At 39.8% G+C, this 17,500-nt stretch overlaps 1 protein-coding gene and 1 pseudogene across 1 annotated transcript in view; one reads left to right on the forward strand and one right to left on the reverse strand.

Annotated features, from left to right (window-relative positions):
• The window catches only part of LOC145502490 (uncharacterized), a 4,587-nt pseudogene extending 1,309 nt beyond the window's left edge, over nt 1-3,278 (reverse strand).
• LOC145502325 (uncharacterized) overlaps nt 1-17,500 on the forward strand; it is a 119,818-nt gene that overhangs the window by 32,556 nt on the left and 69,762 nt on the right. Inside the window, 5 exon segments of the mRNA XM_081481588.1 lie at nt 9,149-9,210; nt 9,212-9,548; nt 11,873-12,253; nt 12,750-13,127; nt 13,678-13,860. Coding sequence (XP_081337714.1) covers nt 9,149-9,210; nt 9,212-9,548; nt 11,873-12,253; nt 12,750-13,127; nt 13,678-13,860 — 1,341 coding nt within the window.

Consider the following 17,500-nt stretch of genomic DNA (forward strand, 5'->3'; position numbering starts at 1 on the left):
GTACTTGTACAAATCTCCTTGTATTAGGATAACTGTACCAAGGCCCTTGTTCGATGGTCCTTGTATACAGTCATTAATAGAGGTCCTAGTATCAAGGCCCTTGTATACAGGTCCTTATACTAAAACGTAATTGTATAAATTGCTTTCTGTTGAGGTCCTTGGGTAAATCCACTGTATTAATGCTGATGTTGAATATTTTAAGGTATTTGCGGTGTCGTTGAGGCCCAAGGAGCATCTGTTTGAAGAAGGACGCCTTTTCGACCGACAGAGGCGTTTTAATCCAAGATCAATTGAGTAAACCACGCTTTGAGCCTCATGTGTCAAAATCCTTACTAGTTTAAGCATATGTGTTATGTACTAATTAATTGGAATAATTTTTCCTTTTCCCATGACCTGTATTCTGAAAGATATCATTTCATACGATGGTGATCAACTCGACAACAAGATCTTCGATGCACATTATAGAGTAATTTAGGTTTTGTGTAGGTAGTTTAATAAGTGTTATAGAAATCGGTTGTTTTCAATATGAGACTAGAGGCTAAATACACGGTTGGGTTTTGGAGTTAACTCCAGGCTTTTCATGTTTATGCCTTTCCGTGTTGGTACTCTGTAATCAGAAATACAGTGTCGATCACCCTTAGGTTGGGGCTTAGGGTGGAAGGGGGCAGGGGGTGGTTAAGGAATCATGTGAGAGTAGAACGTAGGTGGTAGACTTCTACGGGCGAAGGCAAATGTTAACCCTGTGAAGGTAACTAGATAACCATGTGTAGACTACTAGCCTGTGATCAAGGTAAGTGGTAATCCTGTGATCATGGTAAGTGGTAATCCTGTGATCATGGTAAGTGGTTACCCTGTGATCAGCAATTCATCAGTCATGCAGCGCATTCTTTTAAAGAACAACAGACTGAGAATCTGATAAAAAGCAAACCTATTGCAGTCTTGAGTTAGTTTTCAACGAAGGAGGCAGTTTAGTGAGTAATACAATCTATATAACCGAAAAAAACTACAAGGGGATGCTCTGACAAGCTGTTTATTTTACATTAGATTTTCCAGCTACAAATAACAAAGAACTGTTTACAATCATGCACATGCTAACAACGTATTCTTCTGTTTACTTTGTGTTTACTTCCAGTTCTTCTGCATGATGCTACTCAGGCTCGTTTTCAGGTTTTTCAGCAGGGCCTGCGCTCTTGAGGTCCCTCCTCCGGGAGACCCTCCGGCACTCGCTCCTATGTCCCCGATGACGTAAGCGAAAACATCAACACACACCCTGCCCTGGTTATCGCTTTCGGCCCAGTTCTTCAAGTCTTCGCCGAACCAGACCCTGAGCTCCATATAGGGGTGCAGATACAGCGGGTAGTCAAAGTTGGAGAAGACCAGCTCGTCAGAATGCTTATCGTCCACTACGGGCATGGTGTACCACAATCCTGACCCGTGCTTTATAAACTGCTGCAGGGGAAATATCACGTTGTCGTGTCTGTCGGTAATGATGACGTTTAAAGGGTATGCCTTAAAGGAGCTGTAACCATGGCAACCCCAGTGACTGTTGTAGGCGACGTCAGAGACGCACCTCACCTCGCCGCTTCGGTAAACAAGCTTCAGGGCACCGACTAGCATGCCTTGCGCGCCTCGGTATATCACGTAACCTGGACGGTTGTTTCTGGCTTCGAACCATACGGGATGGTGACCATAGTTAATTTGATACCAAGAAGCTTCGCTGTTAGAAAAATTCAAACAACAATCAGAACTTATTAAATAAGCTATGCCACAGTATCGTAAAGAATTTTTCTGATGTACAGAATTACTTTCAAAGTGAAGAGTAGATCAGAAATTTTAAATGTAGAAATAACATTAACTCGGAAAAATATCCGAGTTCCAGATGGGATTTGAGCCCACGACCCTAAGTGATCTAACTGCACGCTCTAACTACTGAGCTACTGGAGCCTCTATGATGAGCAAGGATGAAATGTGGGTCTTTGACTGGAACCGCATCGTGCGGTCACACAGCCAAATGATGACTTGGTACTCATGAACTCAGTAACTGCATCGCGCAGTCACATTGAGGAATCTCAAAGATGCAACCAAATACCCTCTAAAGTGAATATTATAAGGAACTTTAAACGTAGAAACAACATCAACTCGGAAAAAAAAAACAGACTGAAAAAAAAAATAGCCGCGATGCGGTTCTAGTCAAAGGGTATGCCTTGGATTACGATGGGTAGTTGGTTCAAAGCTCATTTGGATCTCGAATTTTTTTTCCAAATTGAAAAGAGAGTCTCAAGATAGCGATGGAATCTCAGTTATTTGATGTTCGGCTATTCTCAGCTATCACTTAAAATTTTAGCCCACTTCTCAACTATCAGCTATTTGAGTCTTTTTTTTTTTCAGCTCAAAGTTAAAATTTTGAACATTTTCAATTAGCAGTTGAAATCTTTTCAGCTTCTCTAGATAGAAGACTCACAAAGAAGTAATATTAAACCGTCAATAAACTAGGGTTGTTACTACTTAAGAAGATTAACTAAAATGGGATTCCTTATATCGAAAGGAAAATGCACGTTTTGTGTTCCTGTGCAGCAGAAAACGCAAAGAAATGATTGCTTTATTAATAAAAGAAAACCCTTCAGCTAAGGAAATGAGGCTTTTACCTAATATAGGAAAGCGTTCCAACTGCAAATATATAATCTCTTGACAAGAAATTTTGGACCATATTTTTTACGTTGATTTACGTACAGAAAAGTAGAAGAGATTTTGAATTTTATGCAACCATCCGTTTTTTTGATGCAAACCTTACTCACTTTTAAGAGGTTTTTAAGACATATAGTTATTGTAGTGAATGAAGAAAAAAATTGATATCTTGCAATTGTGATTGCTTACGAAACTTTGAAGAAAAGACAAAGTCTACTGTAATGATAGAATGACGAATTTATGAACACATTTAAAAACGCACCTTGAAATACCTGGTAAAACAAGAATGCAAGAAGAGCATGCAGGTTTTATCAAAGACGATGTCATTTTCGTGTGATGGAATATGGGTCGACTGGCGATGTCTTCTCCTTTGTTTCAAGGAGGCCTTTGAGTGCGAGGACGAGTAGAAATGTCACAATCGGTTACGCAAAAAATATTTGCATAGGTTCTAATTTTCTTCAAGAAATTAATAAGAATATTAAATCTGATTGATTTAATGGAAATAAACATTCTGTTGGAAAGAATTAAACAATTAGATGCTTGTATTTACATGTTTTTCCCACAAGAAAAGGCACAACTCTAATCCACTTTTTTGCTCGAATATTTCTATCGTTCGTGGGTCGTGGGTACAACTCGTGGGTGATTTAAGAATTTGATTCTGTTGTTAGTTACTGTTTAGTTGTTAGCGGAGCCCTGAACACACTTCAACGCAGCACAACTCTAATCCACTTTTTTGCTCGTAAATTTCTAACGGTCGTGGGTCGTGGGTAGTGGATGGTGGGTACAACTCGTGGGTGATTTAAGAATTTGATTCTGTTGTTAGTTACTGTTTAGTTATTGGCGTAGCCCTGAACACACTTCAACGTAGCGTGGTGCAGGCCCGCGGTGTCCCTTCTATTGTTACGTGTTGCTACAAAGAAGTGTCCCACACACCTGTTGAAGTTACCTTTCGTTTATTGAAAAGACGTGATATGTTTTCACGCGATTGTTTCCCACCCACCGGATTTTGGTGTGTAACGCTTGTCACTTTAGCAAATGTAAGCCTCCATTGTTAGTTCCGAAATATGTTCTCTAGGCACGTGCACACTGAAGGAATTGTGTGGGTGGGGTCTGCGGGGGAGAAGAAGTTGTTAAACTGGGATTGCGAGGAGAGGAGAATTTGTGCTGTGGTGCTCTCTCTACATTTGGAAACTTCTCTTTGACGACAAAACAGTTGTTCTCGCCTCTGGAAGTAGTCTTAATACCAGCTTGATGCTCTCTGTTTGAGCCTGACTTTGATATGCAGTTGGCCATTTTTAAGTGTACCGTGTCACGAAAATTACGATAGCGTGCTCACCAAGGATCGGGCAGCTTTTGATAACATGGTTGTAGCAAGTGATAGAGTGGTTGTAACGACCCATCAAAATCTAAGTGCTGGAAACTGTTTTGAGCCACCTTAAGTGGTATCTTTTAGGGTTCTAATTAAGCTTGAGTAGTTCCTACATTAGTCCCCTTTAGAAGTTAAATTCAAATTTTCCGACGAGCATCCCTGACCTTTTCATATGGGAGCTTCCCTGGGTTCCAAATGTCTAACAGGAAGTGACAGTGAAGGAGTGAAGGAGTGCTGAGGTGCAATCGCTTCACCACTGCAACTTGGAAAATAATATTTTCTAAGTTAAAAAGGAAAAGGCTAGCAAAGATACAAAAAATGTAAACAATTTAGAAGAAGTCACTCCCATCCAGACAATACAAACAGGAAAAGAATTCGTGATTATCTTTACTGAGAAACACGGAAGCACACTCCTTACAACTACCACTGAAGTACAAACTCTTGACAATTTTCTTCATAATAGTTTTTCTTACTTTCTCAAAGAACGTTCTTTTACAAGACAGTAGTGTGTTCATATAACTCGGTCCTTCACTGCAATCAAGAAAACATTTTAGAGATTCCAAGTGTATATTGGTCACGCTTTGCTTCGCACGAACAACAAGTTGTCAATCAAGCGGTGCACAGTTTGTCTGAGTCGAGCGGTCGGTGGAGTTTTTAGCACAAGCGTTGTGTTTTATTCAAGATATGGCTGAACTGTTAGCATAAGGAGAGAAATGAAAACATTCATTGTATTGTGCTTCTCGCTTTACCATGTGGGAGGTAGTGACGGTATGTCATAATTTATGCTTTGCTTATAACGCATCCACTGATTTCGCATGGTTCAAGGCCGGTGTTATACAATCTCTACATGTTCTAAAGATTGAATCACTTTTCTTTTAGACTAAGTGAGGAAAAGTTCAGACATAGCTTCCGAGGAATGGGTCTGATTTCTATTCATCCGTCCTTATTTCATAATTTCAAATGTTCTAAACGATGACAAACATGGACTACCGCTAATATTATGACAAGCAAAATTTAGTGAGCCTCTCAATAAACTGTTCGACGTGTGTCTAGAGAAACATCTGTTTTGGTTTCTCAACTCTTTGCATGCTTTTATATAATGTGATTTCTTGCAAAACTGAGCTAGTTGCCACAACTTTCTGCAAATCTGTTTCAAAACTTGGGTTAAATTGCAATTCATTCCAATGATACTCGGATGAGGCTCTGTCTCGTAATCAAAAATTCTGAGATTCATCTTCATATTGTTCGTGATACTCTTGCTTTCTCATAACCAGTTTCTGATTTCGGAAGTTTAATCATTTTTCTTCAATGTTTTCATCATAATAAGCTTGTAAGTTTACCGTACGTAGGTGTTAAGTTTCCGCAACGATGGCGAAAATATGGCCTTAGACTCGGTAGAAAGAAGACAAAGAAAACACAATTTTAATCACATTGCAAGTAAAGTTACATGAAAGTTCCTGAGTTTTAAACTGCGTAAAATGATATAATGACATGCATGAATTATAATGTAAACAACTCAGGCAGTAGTGAAAATAACGCCCGATAAAAGTGAAGTAGACAACTGCTTTAGTCGTCTACATAACTGCCATGATTATTCATACGTTGCCGTTCCTGCGCCAGTATAACACACGACATCGGGTGGATACGCACGCAATGTATCGACGTAAAATACCTTCGCCACCCTGTAGCACCATAACACATCTTGCAATATATTCCAACGTTGGTAAGCATTTGAAAGAGGTAAGTAACAACTACACTAAATTGCCTGCGAATGTCTGGGCCTTAGCGGCCATTATGAAGTCCACAATTGCAATTAAATAAACGCTGGCAACAATATCTAAGATAAAAAACAAGAACACTGTATTGGCATCTCTTCAATAAAGTTACCATTGAGGGCCGAACGTAACGATCCTCGTTTTAAGTATTGAGTTTTAGCACTTCCATTTCCTTCGTAGCTGACATGCTTTCGGGCGCAAAGAAGTTATAGTTTGTATTTTAAGTCTATCAAGGTATTGAACAGGCACGAGAAACAGATGAAGAAAGAAAAAGCCGTTTCTTTCTTCGAAAATGCCGGACTCTGAAAAAATAATCGAGCGGTCTCAGTCGGCAGTCGAGCGAGACCAAGCCAAACACAAAATTGGTCTTGAAATGTATAAACAAAATGTTTATGAGATTAATTAATTTAAAAAATTAAATTTTTCTCAGTCTCAAAATAATTGTTCATACAGATTGATGTCAGGAATGCAACATCAAAGCATCACTTCTTAAAGTCATTTAAAATAAACACGTAAGCTTAAGTGTCAGGGCACAGCAGCGAGCAAAGTATAACTCACTACAGCTCACGGCCAACTGTATCGCAGCTATAAGGTGGCTCCCACACTACATCAAACTGATTTGAGAAGCACCAACTACAGAGGACACAAATTCCGTTCATTCAAAACCCGAATCAAATGGCCTCCACCGTTGACCGCAACCGCAGGTTTTCTGACCGTATTTTTCAACTCCTGCAATATTCAAGTCAACGTTCAACTTTTCGGCTCGCAGGGCTGCTCCGATGACTAAAACTGACTTGACTTTTCCACCATTTTCTTTAAGATTTGTAATTTTCGCAGTTCAATTCTGCTTTCGCTGTAAGTTTTCACTCCACGAGAAGCGAGTTTGACATGGGCGTGATTTTCTTAGGTCAAAAACAATTCTTTGCTACGCATGGCAACCAATGGGAATGCGGCTTTATTTTGTACAGACAATAGATTACGTCAAGCTGCTATTTTCTTGTTTGCCAAAGTGGGCAAAGGCCGGCTTTCGAGTGATGTGAAAGATTTTGAGATTAAAAAAAAAAGCTTTTTTCTGTAGCAGTTTGTTTCTTTATTCTATAAAAAAATTAGATTCTATGTTACGTTGCCGTGACTCTGTTCAATAATAGATCACAGAAGACGTCAAAATGTGGTAAAGACACCAACCGGCTATCGCCCCGTTCTGTTGCCACATTTCGACGTCATCTATGCTCTATTACTAAACAGACGCACGGCAACATGGAATCTATTTGTTAAATAGAAGATAGCGTTCCGACTTTTAAACAATCATCTTCGTTACAAGCCATCGGCGAACTTGTGAGTGCTAGAAATCATCATGTCCATTCTGTTAATATTCAATTAGCAAAATTCATTTCATCTTGCTTTGATGTACGCAATATTCTTCTTTCAAATCAAATCGGTGTAACTTGATTGCTTTATCATATCCTTCTTCTGGTGTAGTTTTAGTCTACAAAAGCTTTTGCAACACTGTATGTATCTATGATCACGTAAATAAAACCAGTTGTTATTGTTGTGGTTTTTGTAGGTCAGAGCACCGCTACCCCAAGTGTAGCATCGCTTAGTCCAATAACATTCGTGGAATCGTCCGCTGCAACACTAAATGTGGGATCGCCCAGCGGCGAAATAAGTAGGGAGACGTCCAGCACAGGAAACACTGTGGAATCGTCCAGTGCAGCTATTAATGTGGTATTACCCAGCGGCACAAAAGATATGCCATTGTCTTACGTAACAGTACAGACATTAAATGTGGGACCCTCCACCGCAGCATGATTTACGACTGCTGCATTGCATTCAGTGTCACATTTAGTAAACCCATCGCAAGTCACCTCAGCACCCATCTCAACCACTGAGACCGGCGTGGAACCAACGATAGCATCAACAGTAAAACCAACAACAACGTCTTCTGTAAATGGTAAGTAATACTTATGGGTGAATGGTTACAACTGCGCTAAGTTCAGTTGCCTTATACTGTCTTCAAGATTCCACCGGAAAAAAGAGAAGTTTTGATTTGTCGATTCGACAAATGGATATTTTTATTCGCAATTCCACTAACCTAACAAACCACGGTGGCCTCTACCGGTCGCTAAAAAAAATTTATGACTGATGTTATTGATTAACGCGCCAACTAATAGCCAATGTGTTATGTATAGTAGCCTAGGTAGCCTCGGTACTAAGGTGCACGTTAGCCTCGCTATAATGTATATATCAGGAAGAATGACTTTCAAAATAAACGGTTATTTTGTTCTTGTGGTACGTTGCTGTCTACTTGTTGGAACAGAATGAACATTACTTCCGGTGCGCGGTACTCCCGAGATCCTTCGGGGTGTACGCGCGGTACAGTTCGAGGCACGATTCATCAAATGGTAGCCCTAAGCTCGGAAAATGTAGCGTGTAGACAGCCTCTCTATTTTTCAACGCACGTGAAAGTAAAAGCGAGCGAGGCTACTGCGAAGCAGTCATTTAATTCAATGATTGTGGAGAATAAATGAAAAATAATAATGAATTTTAGTGATACTAGGATGGGGCCTTGCCTCATAATAAATTCTGAGATTCATTTTGACGTCTTTTACTGTTCACGGGACCGTGATGCAGCGTATTATTATTCTTCTTTGTAGAAAAGTGAGATTTAAGTGACTAAACAAGAATTCTTTAATTAGAAAGGAAACATGTTTTTTACGTAAAGTAAATTTGGAAAATTTGCTTCATGCAAAATAATGCGCATCGTTTTCATTTTGGAGGAACATGCTATTGAGAAGAGTGAAATATCTATCTAATATTTTATACTCTTTTCAAGTAATTTATTTGCCATGCTCAACGAACGAAATTCAATTTTGCTGGAGTTCATTGCCTGCGAGATTTCTTTCGATCAAGTCAGGGATTCAAGCCAAGAGTGTATCGTGTTGTAGAGAGGCGCCACCCTATACGGGCGAAACATTTATACGTATACTTACTTATTTTGGGGGACAAATTCAAATTCTTTTAAAGCATTATAACACACTATATTCAAATTTATAGTGTGTCACTTAATTCCAAGAGCGTCAATCCCTGCCCCGGGAATAATCCGGGACTTTGATGGAAAGCTGGCTCTGTAAACTGGGCGTAAAAATTACACAGTTCTGAACGAAGCAGACCGTGTTGAACAATGTCAGCGATCCAAGATGACCGCTTTTGTCATTTTCGCTCATGACTCATTTTTTTTATTTGCCACTACTGTTTCGTTAAGAAATGTAGTTTGCAGTTCTGTCGTTACTGCGGCCAACTGATGTGTCCTTATTTTCAGTGGATGGGTGTAAAAATTACACAGTCCTGAATGAAGCAGACCGCGCTCAAGGACACAGTGATCAACGCCAGCAGTTATAGATGCGATAGGGGTGACCTGGTACCAGGTTGGTATCGTTTCCAAGGAGCTGCCGGAGATCGGATGGCGGACAAATGTGTTCCCAGACGTCACTGCGGTACATACCATCCAGGTTGGCTTAATGGCGTACACCCGACAGTCGCTGAAGGTGTGGTCACTCGTAGAGTCTGTTATCGTAACAGTTATAAATTCTGGTACCAGTCAAGAAACTGCTGTTACTGGAGTAACAATATCAGAGTCAGGAACTGTGGAGCTTTCTTCGTGTATGAGCTACAAAACCCGCCTGTTTGCGATCTTGGTTACTGTGGTAACGGCAGCGCAGGTAATTTACCTTGTTTGCCTTTTTGAGTGTGCCAGTCAACAATCAGTCATCAAGCAGTCATCATCATCCATCATCAAACAAAGTTTGAAAACATTCTCCAGAGGTGGTTCAGTGGTATCTTAACATTTCAAATATAAGGTGACTTTGAAGTCTTTCGACTCTTACTCTTACAGGTAATACGTAACATATGCGTTTACAGAAGCTTCCATGTCGCGCAATTCTTACCGTATTAGTAAAAATATTACAATAAAACCTATCCTCTGGTTCTTAATCATTAACAGCCAACATTTACATCGGAGAGCAAAGATGGCGCAGTGGTGAGAGCGCTCGCTGCCCACCAATGTGGCCCGGGTTTTGTTCCGGCCCGGTGCAATATGTGGGTTGAGTTTGTTGCTAGTTCACGATCACCTTGCTCCGAGGGTCTTTCTCCGGGTTCTCGGGTTTTCCTCCCTCCACAAAAAGCAGCATCTCCAAATTCCAGTTCCACCAGGACGCAGGAGTCACATGAAAACCAGCTAAGGCCGATGTGGCTTCCTCTCTAAATATATATATATATATATATATATATATATATATATATATATATATATATATATATATATATCTGCTTTCCCTATTACTACGAAACACGGTACCTTTCAGTTTTCATTCTCTTAATGAAAGGTACCAAATGTACTCTTTCTAACCCAACAGCGGCTTCCATGATAATTTGGCGCAAAACTTAGCTTTCTTGAAAGAAATTGTTTTACGTACGTCTCTGTTCCATGTTCTCCATTGTAGTTTAGAGTGAGAAAAAAAATTAGTTAGCTTAAGCAAAGACGACGGGGACCCAGAGGACATCGCCTAATAAAAAGTGAATCTATATTTTACCCTACTACTTCGCAATTGTTTAGATCTGTTCAGTGCGCCCATCAAAATCAAAACTTGCTCAAACTAAACGTGCAATACCAGAGTTCAATGCCATTAAGAATAAAAAAAATGCAGGGGTCTTCCGCGTTCTCCAAAATATGCAGAATTTAGTCATTTTACATTGTTATTTTGCAGAGGACGACTAAGAAACGTACAAAGGGTTATAACGCACGCGCACAGCCATTATTCTGCTTATTAAGGCCTTTGTTTGCTGGCGTTCTCGTTGTCGTTGCCGTCGTGGTTTGCTTAAAATCCCCAGTGACCAAATGCAATTAAATAACCATGTGCGAACATTACACCTTTTTGCACAGGAAACAAGAAAAAAGCCAAGCGTGTTACTGAAATTCATTTCTTCCTCTTAAAAGCAACCTTTAAGACGTTCGCGCTAACTGTTTCTGCGCATCCTTACTGCGTACGCAAATTTACACGCCACGTCATGCATGAGCGCGCACGCTGAGTAACAAAATGAACAATGGTAGGGCAGATGGCCATTGCAATAGCTTTTCCTGGATTTAACGATCTTGAACGTTCGGTGACCCCTAATTCTTTTTTGATGGATCATTTTCTCTAGCGAATTTTTACGTTTAGCGAGAAAATGAAGAAAATCTATCGACTAAAAGTTTGGATTTTTTGCAAAACGCACCATCGAATTCCGTTCTTTTTAGGTCTTCGTTTGTCTGTGCGACGGTTTCAAACGCCTTTTGAAGAGTTAAGTTTTGTGGAAACGTTGGTAATATTTGGAATTATTTACTCAACAGACCCACTTCTACAAATTATGACAGAGGTCGCTTGCCTCAGTTGACTCACCTTCGATATTTTTAACTTTAAACCCCTGTAGACCATGCTGAATTACGTGCGCCAATTTTTCAAAATCAGGGTAGTTTTCCACACGCTTTATCTCCGAAACGACGTCGGTGACCCCCAATTTTTTTGGCATCTCTGTAACAGGTAAATCATTATCTAATTGCAGTAAAAAATTTTAAAAAATCTATTGACTGGAAAATTTTCGCGCGAACGTCCTTAAAACACACCAGAATAACTATAGCTAGTTAGGTTAAAGTCAAATATCTATAGAACGTAGCGTATTTGCTTTAGACATTCAAGAAAGTCTGCATGCAAACATGGCGGTCCATCAGGCCGACGTTCATCTCCGGTTTCTCAGACTACAATTATTTATAGATTTCCACCAAACCCCCCCCCCCCCTCCCCCCGCTCGATGGAAAGCTAGTTCATCGCAAGTTAATCCTCCAGGATTTGATCGCCACACCCATTCATCGGGATATTTTTTAAAACTCTCCTGCGTGCTGTGCATTTATCACACGTGACTCACACGGTTTTGGTATTTGTTACAACTCTTTAGTTACGAGATGCAGTTTTGTCGTTACTGTAGCCAATTGATGTGTCCTTACTTGTAGTGGATGGATGTAAAAATTACACAGTCCTGAATGAAGCAGACCGTGCTCAAGGGCACATAGTGATTAACGTCAGCAACTATAGATGCGATCACTTTGACCTGGTACCAGGTTGGTATCGTTTTCAAGGAGATGCCGGAGATCGGATGGCGGACAAATGTGTTCCCTTACTTCACTGCGGTACTTACTTTCCAGGTTGGCTTTCTGGCGCACACCCTACAATCGCCGAAGGTGTGGTCACTCGTAGAGTCTGTTTTTCCTGGTCATACTCCTGCTGTTATTGGTATCACAATATCAGAATAAAGAACTGTGGTGCATATTTCGTGTACGAGTTACCGAGGCTGTATTTCTGCAATACTCGATATTGTGGTAACGGAAGCGCAGGTAGGTTTCTCAGGATGTTTTTAATTATTTCAGTCAGCAGCCAAAACATCAAGTTACAGCGAGGATTTAAATTTGTTCAGGCAACACGTTTTCACTGTTGCGGAACAGGTTAAATTGATGGTTAATTTAATTGTATTCTTTTGGAAAAAAGGTGATTGTCGAATACCACTTTCCATAAGACTCTGTTTGCTTTAGAGATTCGAGAAAGTCTGCGTTCAGACATGGTGGCCCATCGGGCCGACGTTCATCTCCGGTTTCCCAGACTACAATTATTTATAGATCTCTACTCCCCCTGGATGGAAAGCTAGCTCACCGCAAGTTACTCCTCCAGGATTTAATCGCCATGCTCATTCATCCGGATATATTTTTTTAAACTCCCTGCGTGCTGTACATTTATCACTCGTGACTCACTCGGTTTTGGTATTTGTAACTACTCTGTAGTTACCAAATGCAGTTTTGTCGTTACTGTAGCCAACTGATGTGTCCTTACTTACAGTGGATGGATGTAAAAATCACACAGTCCTGAGCGAAGCAGACCGCGCCCAAGGACACACAGTGATCAACGCCAGCAACTATAGATGCGATAGGGACCTGGTACCAGGTTGGTACCGTTTCCAAGGAGCTGCCGGGGATCGGATGGCGGACAAATGTGTTCCCATGAACCACTGCGGCACTCACGAACCAGTTTGGCTTTCTGGCGCACACCCTACAATCGCCGAAGATGTGGTCACTCGTACAGTCTGTTATCACTGGTACAACTACTGTTGTAATCGGTATCAAAATATCAGAATAAAGAACTGTGGTTCACATTTTGTCTACGAGTTGCCGAGAACGTATTACTGCTATACTCGGCATTGCGGTAATGGAAGAGCAGGTGAGTTTCTTAGGATGTTTTTAATTATTTAAGTTAGCAGCCAAAACATCCAGTTACCGTGAGGATTTAAATTTGTTTAAGCAACACGTTTTTACTGTTGCAGAACTGGTTCAACTGGTGGTTCAACTGGTTTTCTCAACTGTCAACAATTCTTGACAAAGATTTCTTTTGATATCTTTGATATTGTGGTATAAAACAAATCGAATTTAATGTGGCTGCGGACTCACTCGGCTGCGCCTCGTGAGTCCACAACATTTTGACCACTGTGATGACGCGTTCTCGTTGTCGATAAGAGTACAGACCACGATAAACCACATTCGATTGGTTACTTTTAATTTAACAGCATGTTCACTTGCTGAGAGCAAACTAAAGATTATGTTGCTTCTCGTTTAGATCTAGACCGTAAGCTTATTTTACTCAGTTGCCTAATATTTGAAGCGTGTGCACGAGAATTATTCACTGGGGTTCTACGCGACAAGTGTGACAGATCTGTTCGTCACACAAGTATGATGTGACAGTCACGCAAACTATTGATTTATTCCCTATTTAGCTGTCACGTGCGCGACGTTACCATTACCGGCCAATAGTAAACTATTGGGCTGTAGTACAACAGGGATGTTATATGGCACCGTATGCAGGTTTTCTTGTAATGAAGGATTTGAAGCGAAAGGTTCAGTGGTTAGAAGATGTACAGAAAATGGAACTTGGAGTGGAACCGGCCTTGTCTGCACAGGTAATTATTACCGTCTTGTAATTACTGCTTATTCAACGCTTGCAGTTCAAGTGTTGTGCTATAACACAGTATGATTGTTTAGTTTGCTTTTCCCTAGTGTAAAATGTTGGTGACATAGCTTGCGCCCTGATTGGCTAGCTAAGAGGATACTAGGCAAATATCGTCACATACTTTTTGTTGGCTTGGGTTTAGAACAAACAATCAGGAAACGGCCGAGCGCTTTTTTTTTTACAAAACGTGATCCAAACACTAAAGAAAGCTAGAGTGAATTCGAGTTTGAACGTAAAGCAAAAAGGATATATTGGGATTTACACACAAACACATTATCCATTGATGAACACTTAACTTAATCGTTCACTATAACCTGTCCCTTTTATTTGTCTGTCGAGAGAGAAATGGTCATGCGCTACAGGGCGAGAAGAGCTTATGACAAAGTAGTGGATAAACTTATCTAACGTTCATTTCGTTACTTCACTGCCTAAAGTTGTTTAATTATGTTTTCGATCAAACGTATATCAAAAATTCAAAGTTATGTATATAACAGAAAATCTTTACCATTTTCTGCTTATACATGGCTCGTATACAAGTCCTTTCGGCCATCTTGGATCGTTAATTGATACAAGATCGCCAATTTACCTCTTTCTCCACCATTCAAGATTGCTATTCGATCTTAAATCGTGGAGTGTTATTTTTTATGACTACTGTCGGTGACGACTGATCTTATGCATCAAGACAGAGATGAATGGATCAATCGATACACGATCGTAGAATATCTCGATGTGATCAAATTCATGAAGGACCTTTCTTACATCAAGGACCCCAAGTGAAGGCCGTTGTAGAAGGTAGGGTCTCTTTTCTAAGGCCCCTATATAAAGGCCTTTGAATGTACTGGAAGACCTTTATGTAAAGGCCTTTGTACACATTTGATAAATGTCCTTATACAAAAGTACTTGTACAAAGCTCTTTGTATAAGGATAACTGTACCAAGGCCTTTGAGTGATGGTCCTGGTATACAGTCCTCAATAGAGGTCCTTGTATTAAGGCCCTTGCATACAGGTCCTTATACCAAAACGTAATTGTATAAATATCTTTGTATAAATTGCTTTCTGTTGAGGTCCTCGGGTAAATCCATCGTATTAATGCTGATGTTGAACGTTTAAGGTATTTACGGTGCCGTTGAAGCCCAAGGAACATCTGTTTGAAGAAGAACAACTTTACAACAGACGCGCTTGAATCCAGGATCAATTGAGTGTAACACGCTATAGTTAACCCTCTGAGCCCTGGTGTCAAAATATAAATTATCTTTACTAAATACTATTTACTCTTAAGTTTCTAACTTGTAAATAGACTAGTTTTTAAAATATTCTTAGGTTTTATAATTTCTTTTCAAGTAGGTGTCCTTTATTAGTAGAGGGTTATTTCTCGGCTAAACAATCTCGACACATTAATAAACTTATTGTTAGTTATTATTATCATTATTATTGTTATTATCATTATTATTGTTATTATCATTATTATTGTTATTATTATTATTATTATCATTATTATTGTTATTATTATAAGTCCTTAAAGTCTTGCCGCTTTTAACTTATGGTGCCGAGTTCAATCCATGAGCCTAGGGCAGTCATAAGTCAGCTGGATTACTTGATGGATAGAGTCCTCCTAAGTATGTGAGCAGTTCCAAGGAGGACGGTCTTCTGTAGCTCTGTTATTCTGATATTGCCTGGGATCTTGCCAATGTAGTTTTCTGTTCCCTTCTTGACAAGCCCGAAAGCTCCAATGATCACTGGGACAGTTGTTGTTTTCATTTCCAAGTTTTCTCCACGTTTACTATTATTATTGTTATTATTATTATTATTATTATTATTATTATTATTATTATTTGCTATGCAGTAATTGGGATAATTTTTCCCTTTCCCATGACCTGTATTCTGGAATATTGCTTTCATATGTTGAGGCTTAACTCGACAGCAATAACTTCATTAAGCATAATGCAAAACCGAGGATACAATCAAAAAGTTAATTTAAGTTTTGAACAGGTAGTTTAATTAAGCATTATAGAAATCGTTACTTTCGGTGAAACCAGAGACTAAATTAACTTCCAGGTTTTCAAGTTAGCATCCTGCCTTGGCGTGTGTTTATGCCTTTTCATGTCAGTAAAATGTAAAAGGGGTACGTGGTTGCCCTGCTATCAAGGTAAGTGGTAATCCTGCGATTAACAATTCATGTTCATGCAGCTCACTCTTTTGTAGAAAAACAGACTGAGAATCAGATAAAAAAGCAAAGGTATCGCAGTCTTGAGTGAGACAATCTAGATAAGCAAACAACTACAGGAGTTGTTTGTAGTTGCTATATATTTAACACCAGCTTTCCTAGGCTAGCTACCAATAACAAACAACCTGTTAACAATCATGCAAATGCTAACAATGCATTCTTCTGTTTACTTTTTGTCTACTTCCAGTTCTTCTGTATGATGCTACTCAGGCTTGTTTTCAGGTTTTTCAGCAGGGCCTGCGCTCGTGACGTCCCTCCTCCAGGAGACCCTCCAGCACTTACTCCTATGTCCCCGAGGACGTACGCGAAAACATCAACACACACCCTACCCTGGTTATCGCTTTCAGACCAGTTCTTCAAGTCTTCGCACAACCAGACCCTAAGCTCCATATAGGGGTGCAGATACAGCGGGTAGTCAAAGTTGGAGAAGATCAGCTCGTCAGAATGCTTATCGTTCACTACGGGCATGCTGTACCACAATCCTGACCCGTTCATTTTTCCGTTAATATACGTGTAAAAAAGAAGAGGATGTTCGAATTTTAGGCGACCAGCCGTTTGGTCATGCAAACGTCATTCACTTGTAAGAGGTTTTCAACATGTATAGTTATTGAAATGCAGGAAGAAAAAAAATTGTAATCTTGCGATTGTGGTTGCTTCCGAAATGCGGAAGAAAAGGGAAAGTCCACTGTAATCATAGCCTAAGAATGACGAATTTATGAACACGTTTAAAAACGCACCTTGAAATATCTGGCAGAACAAGAATGCAAGAAGAGCAGGTTTTATCAAAGACGATGTCATTTTCGTGCGATAGGATATGGGTCGACTGGTGATGTCTTCTCCTTTGTTTCAAGGAGGCCTTTGAATGAGAGGACGAGTAGAAAATATCACAATAACAGGTTACGCAAAATTATTTACATAGGTTCTAATCTTCTTCATGAAATTAATAAGAATATTGAATACTTGATAAGATTGTTTATATAATGATTGATTTAATGGAAATAAACATTCTGTTGGAAATAATTAAACGATTAGATGCCTGTATTTAGATGTTTTTCCTACAGTGAAAGGTACAACTCTAATTCACTTTTTTGCTTGAAAATTTCTATCGGTGGTGGATCGTGGGTCATGGGTCGTGGGTGATTTAAGAATTTGATGCTGTTGTTAGTTACCTTTAGTTGTTAGCGTAGCCCTGGATACACTTTAACGTAGCGTGGTACACGCCTGCGGTGTTCCTGCCATTGGTAAGTGTTGCTACGTAGAGCTCGAGGAGTTTCACTCCCCCGTTGAAGTTACCGTCCGGGTATATAACAGACACGTTATATTACTTTTCACGCGATTATTTCCTACCCACCAGATTTCGATGTGT

Source organism: Orbicella franksi, chromosome 11 (assembly GCF_964199315.1).
Source record: "Orbicella franksi chromosome 11, jaOrbFran1.1, whole genome shotgun sequence".
Lineage (NCBI taxonomy): Eukaryota > Metazoa > Cnidaria > Anthozoa > Scleractinia > Merulinidae > Orbicella > Orbicella franksi.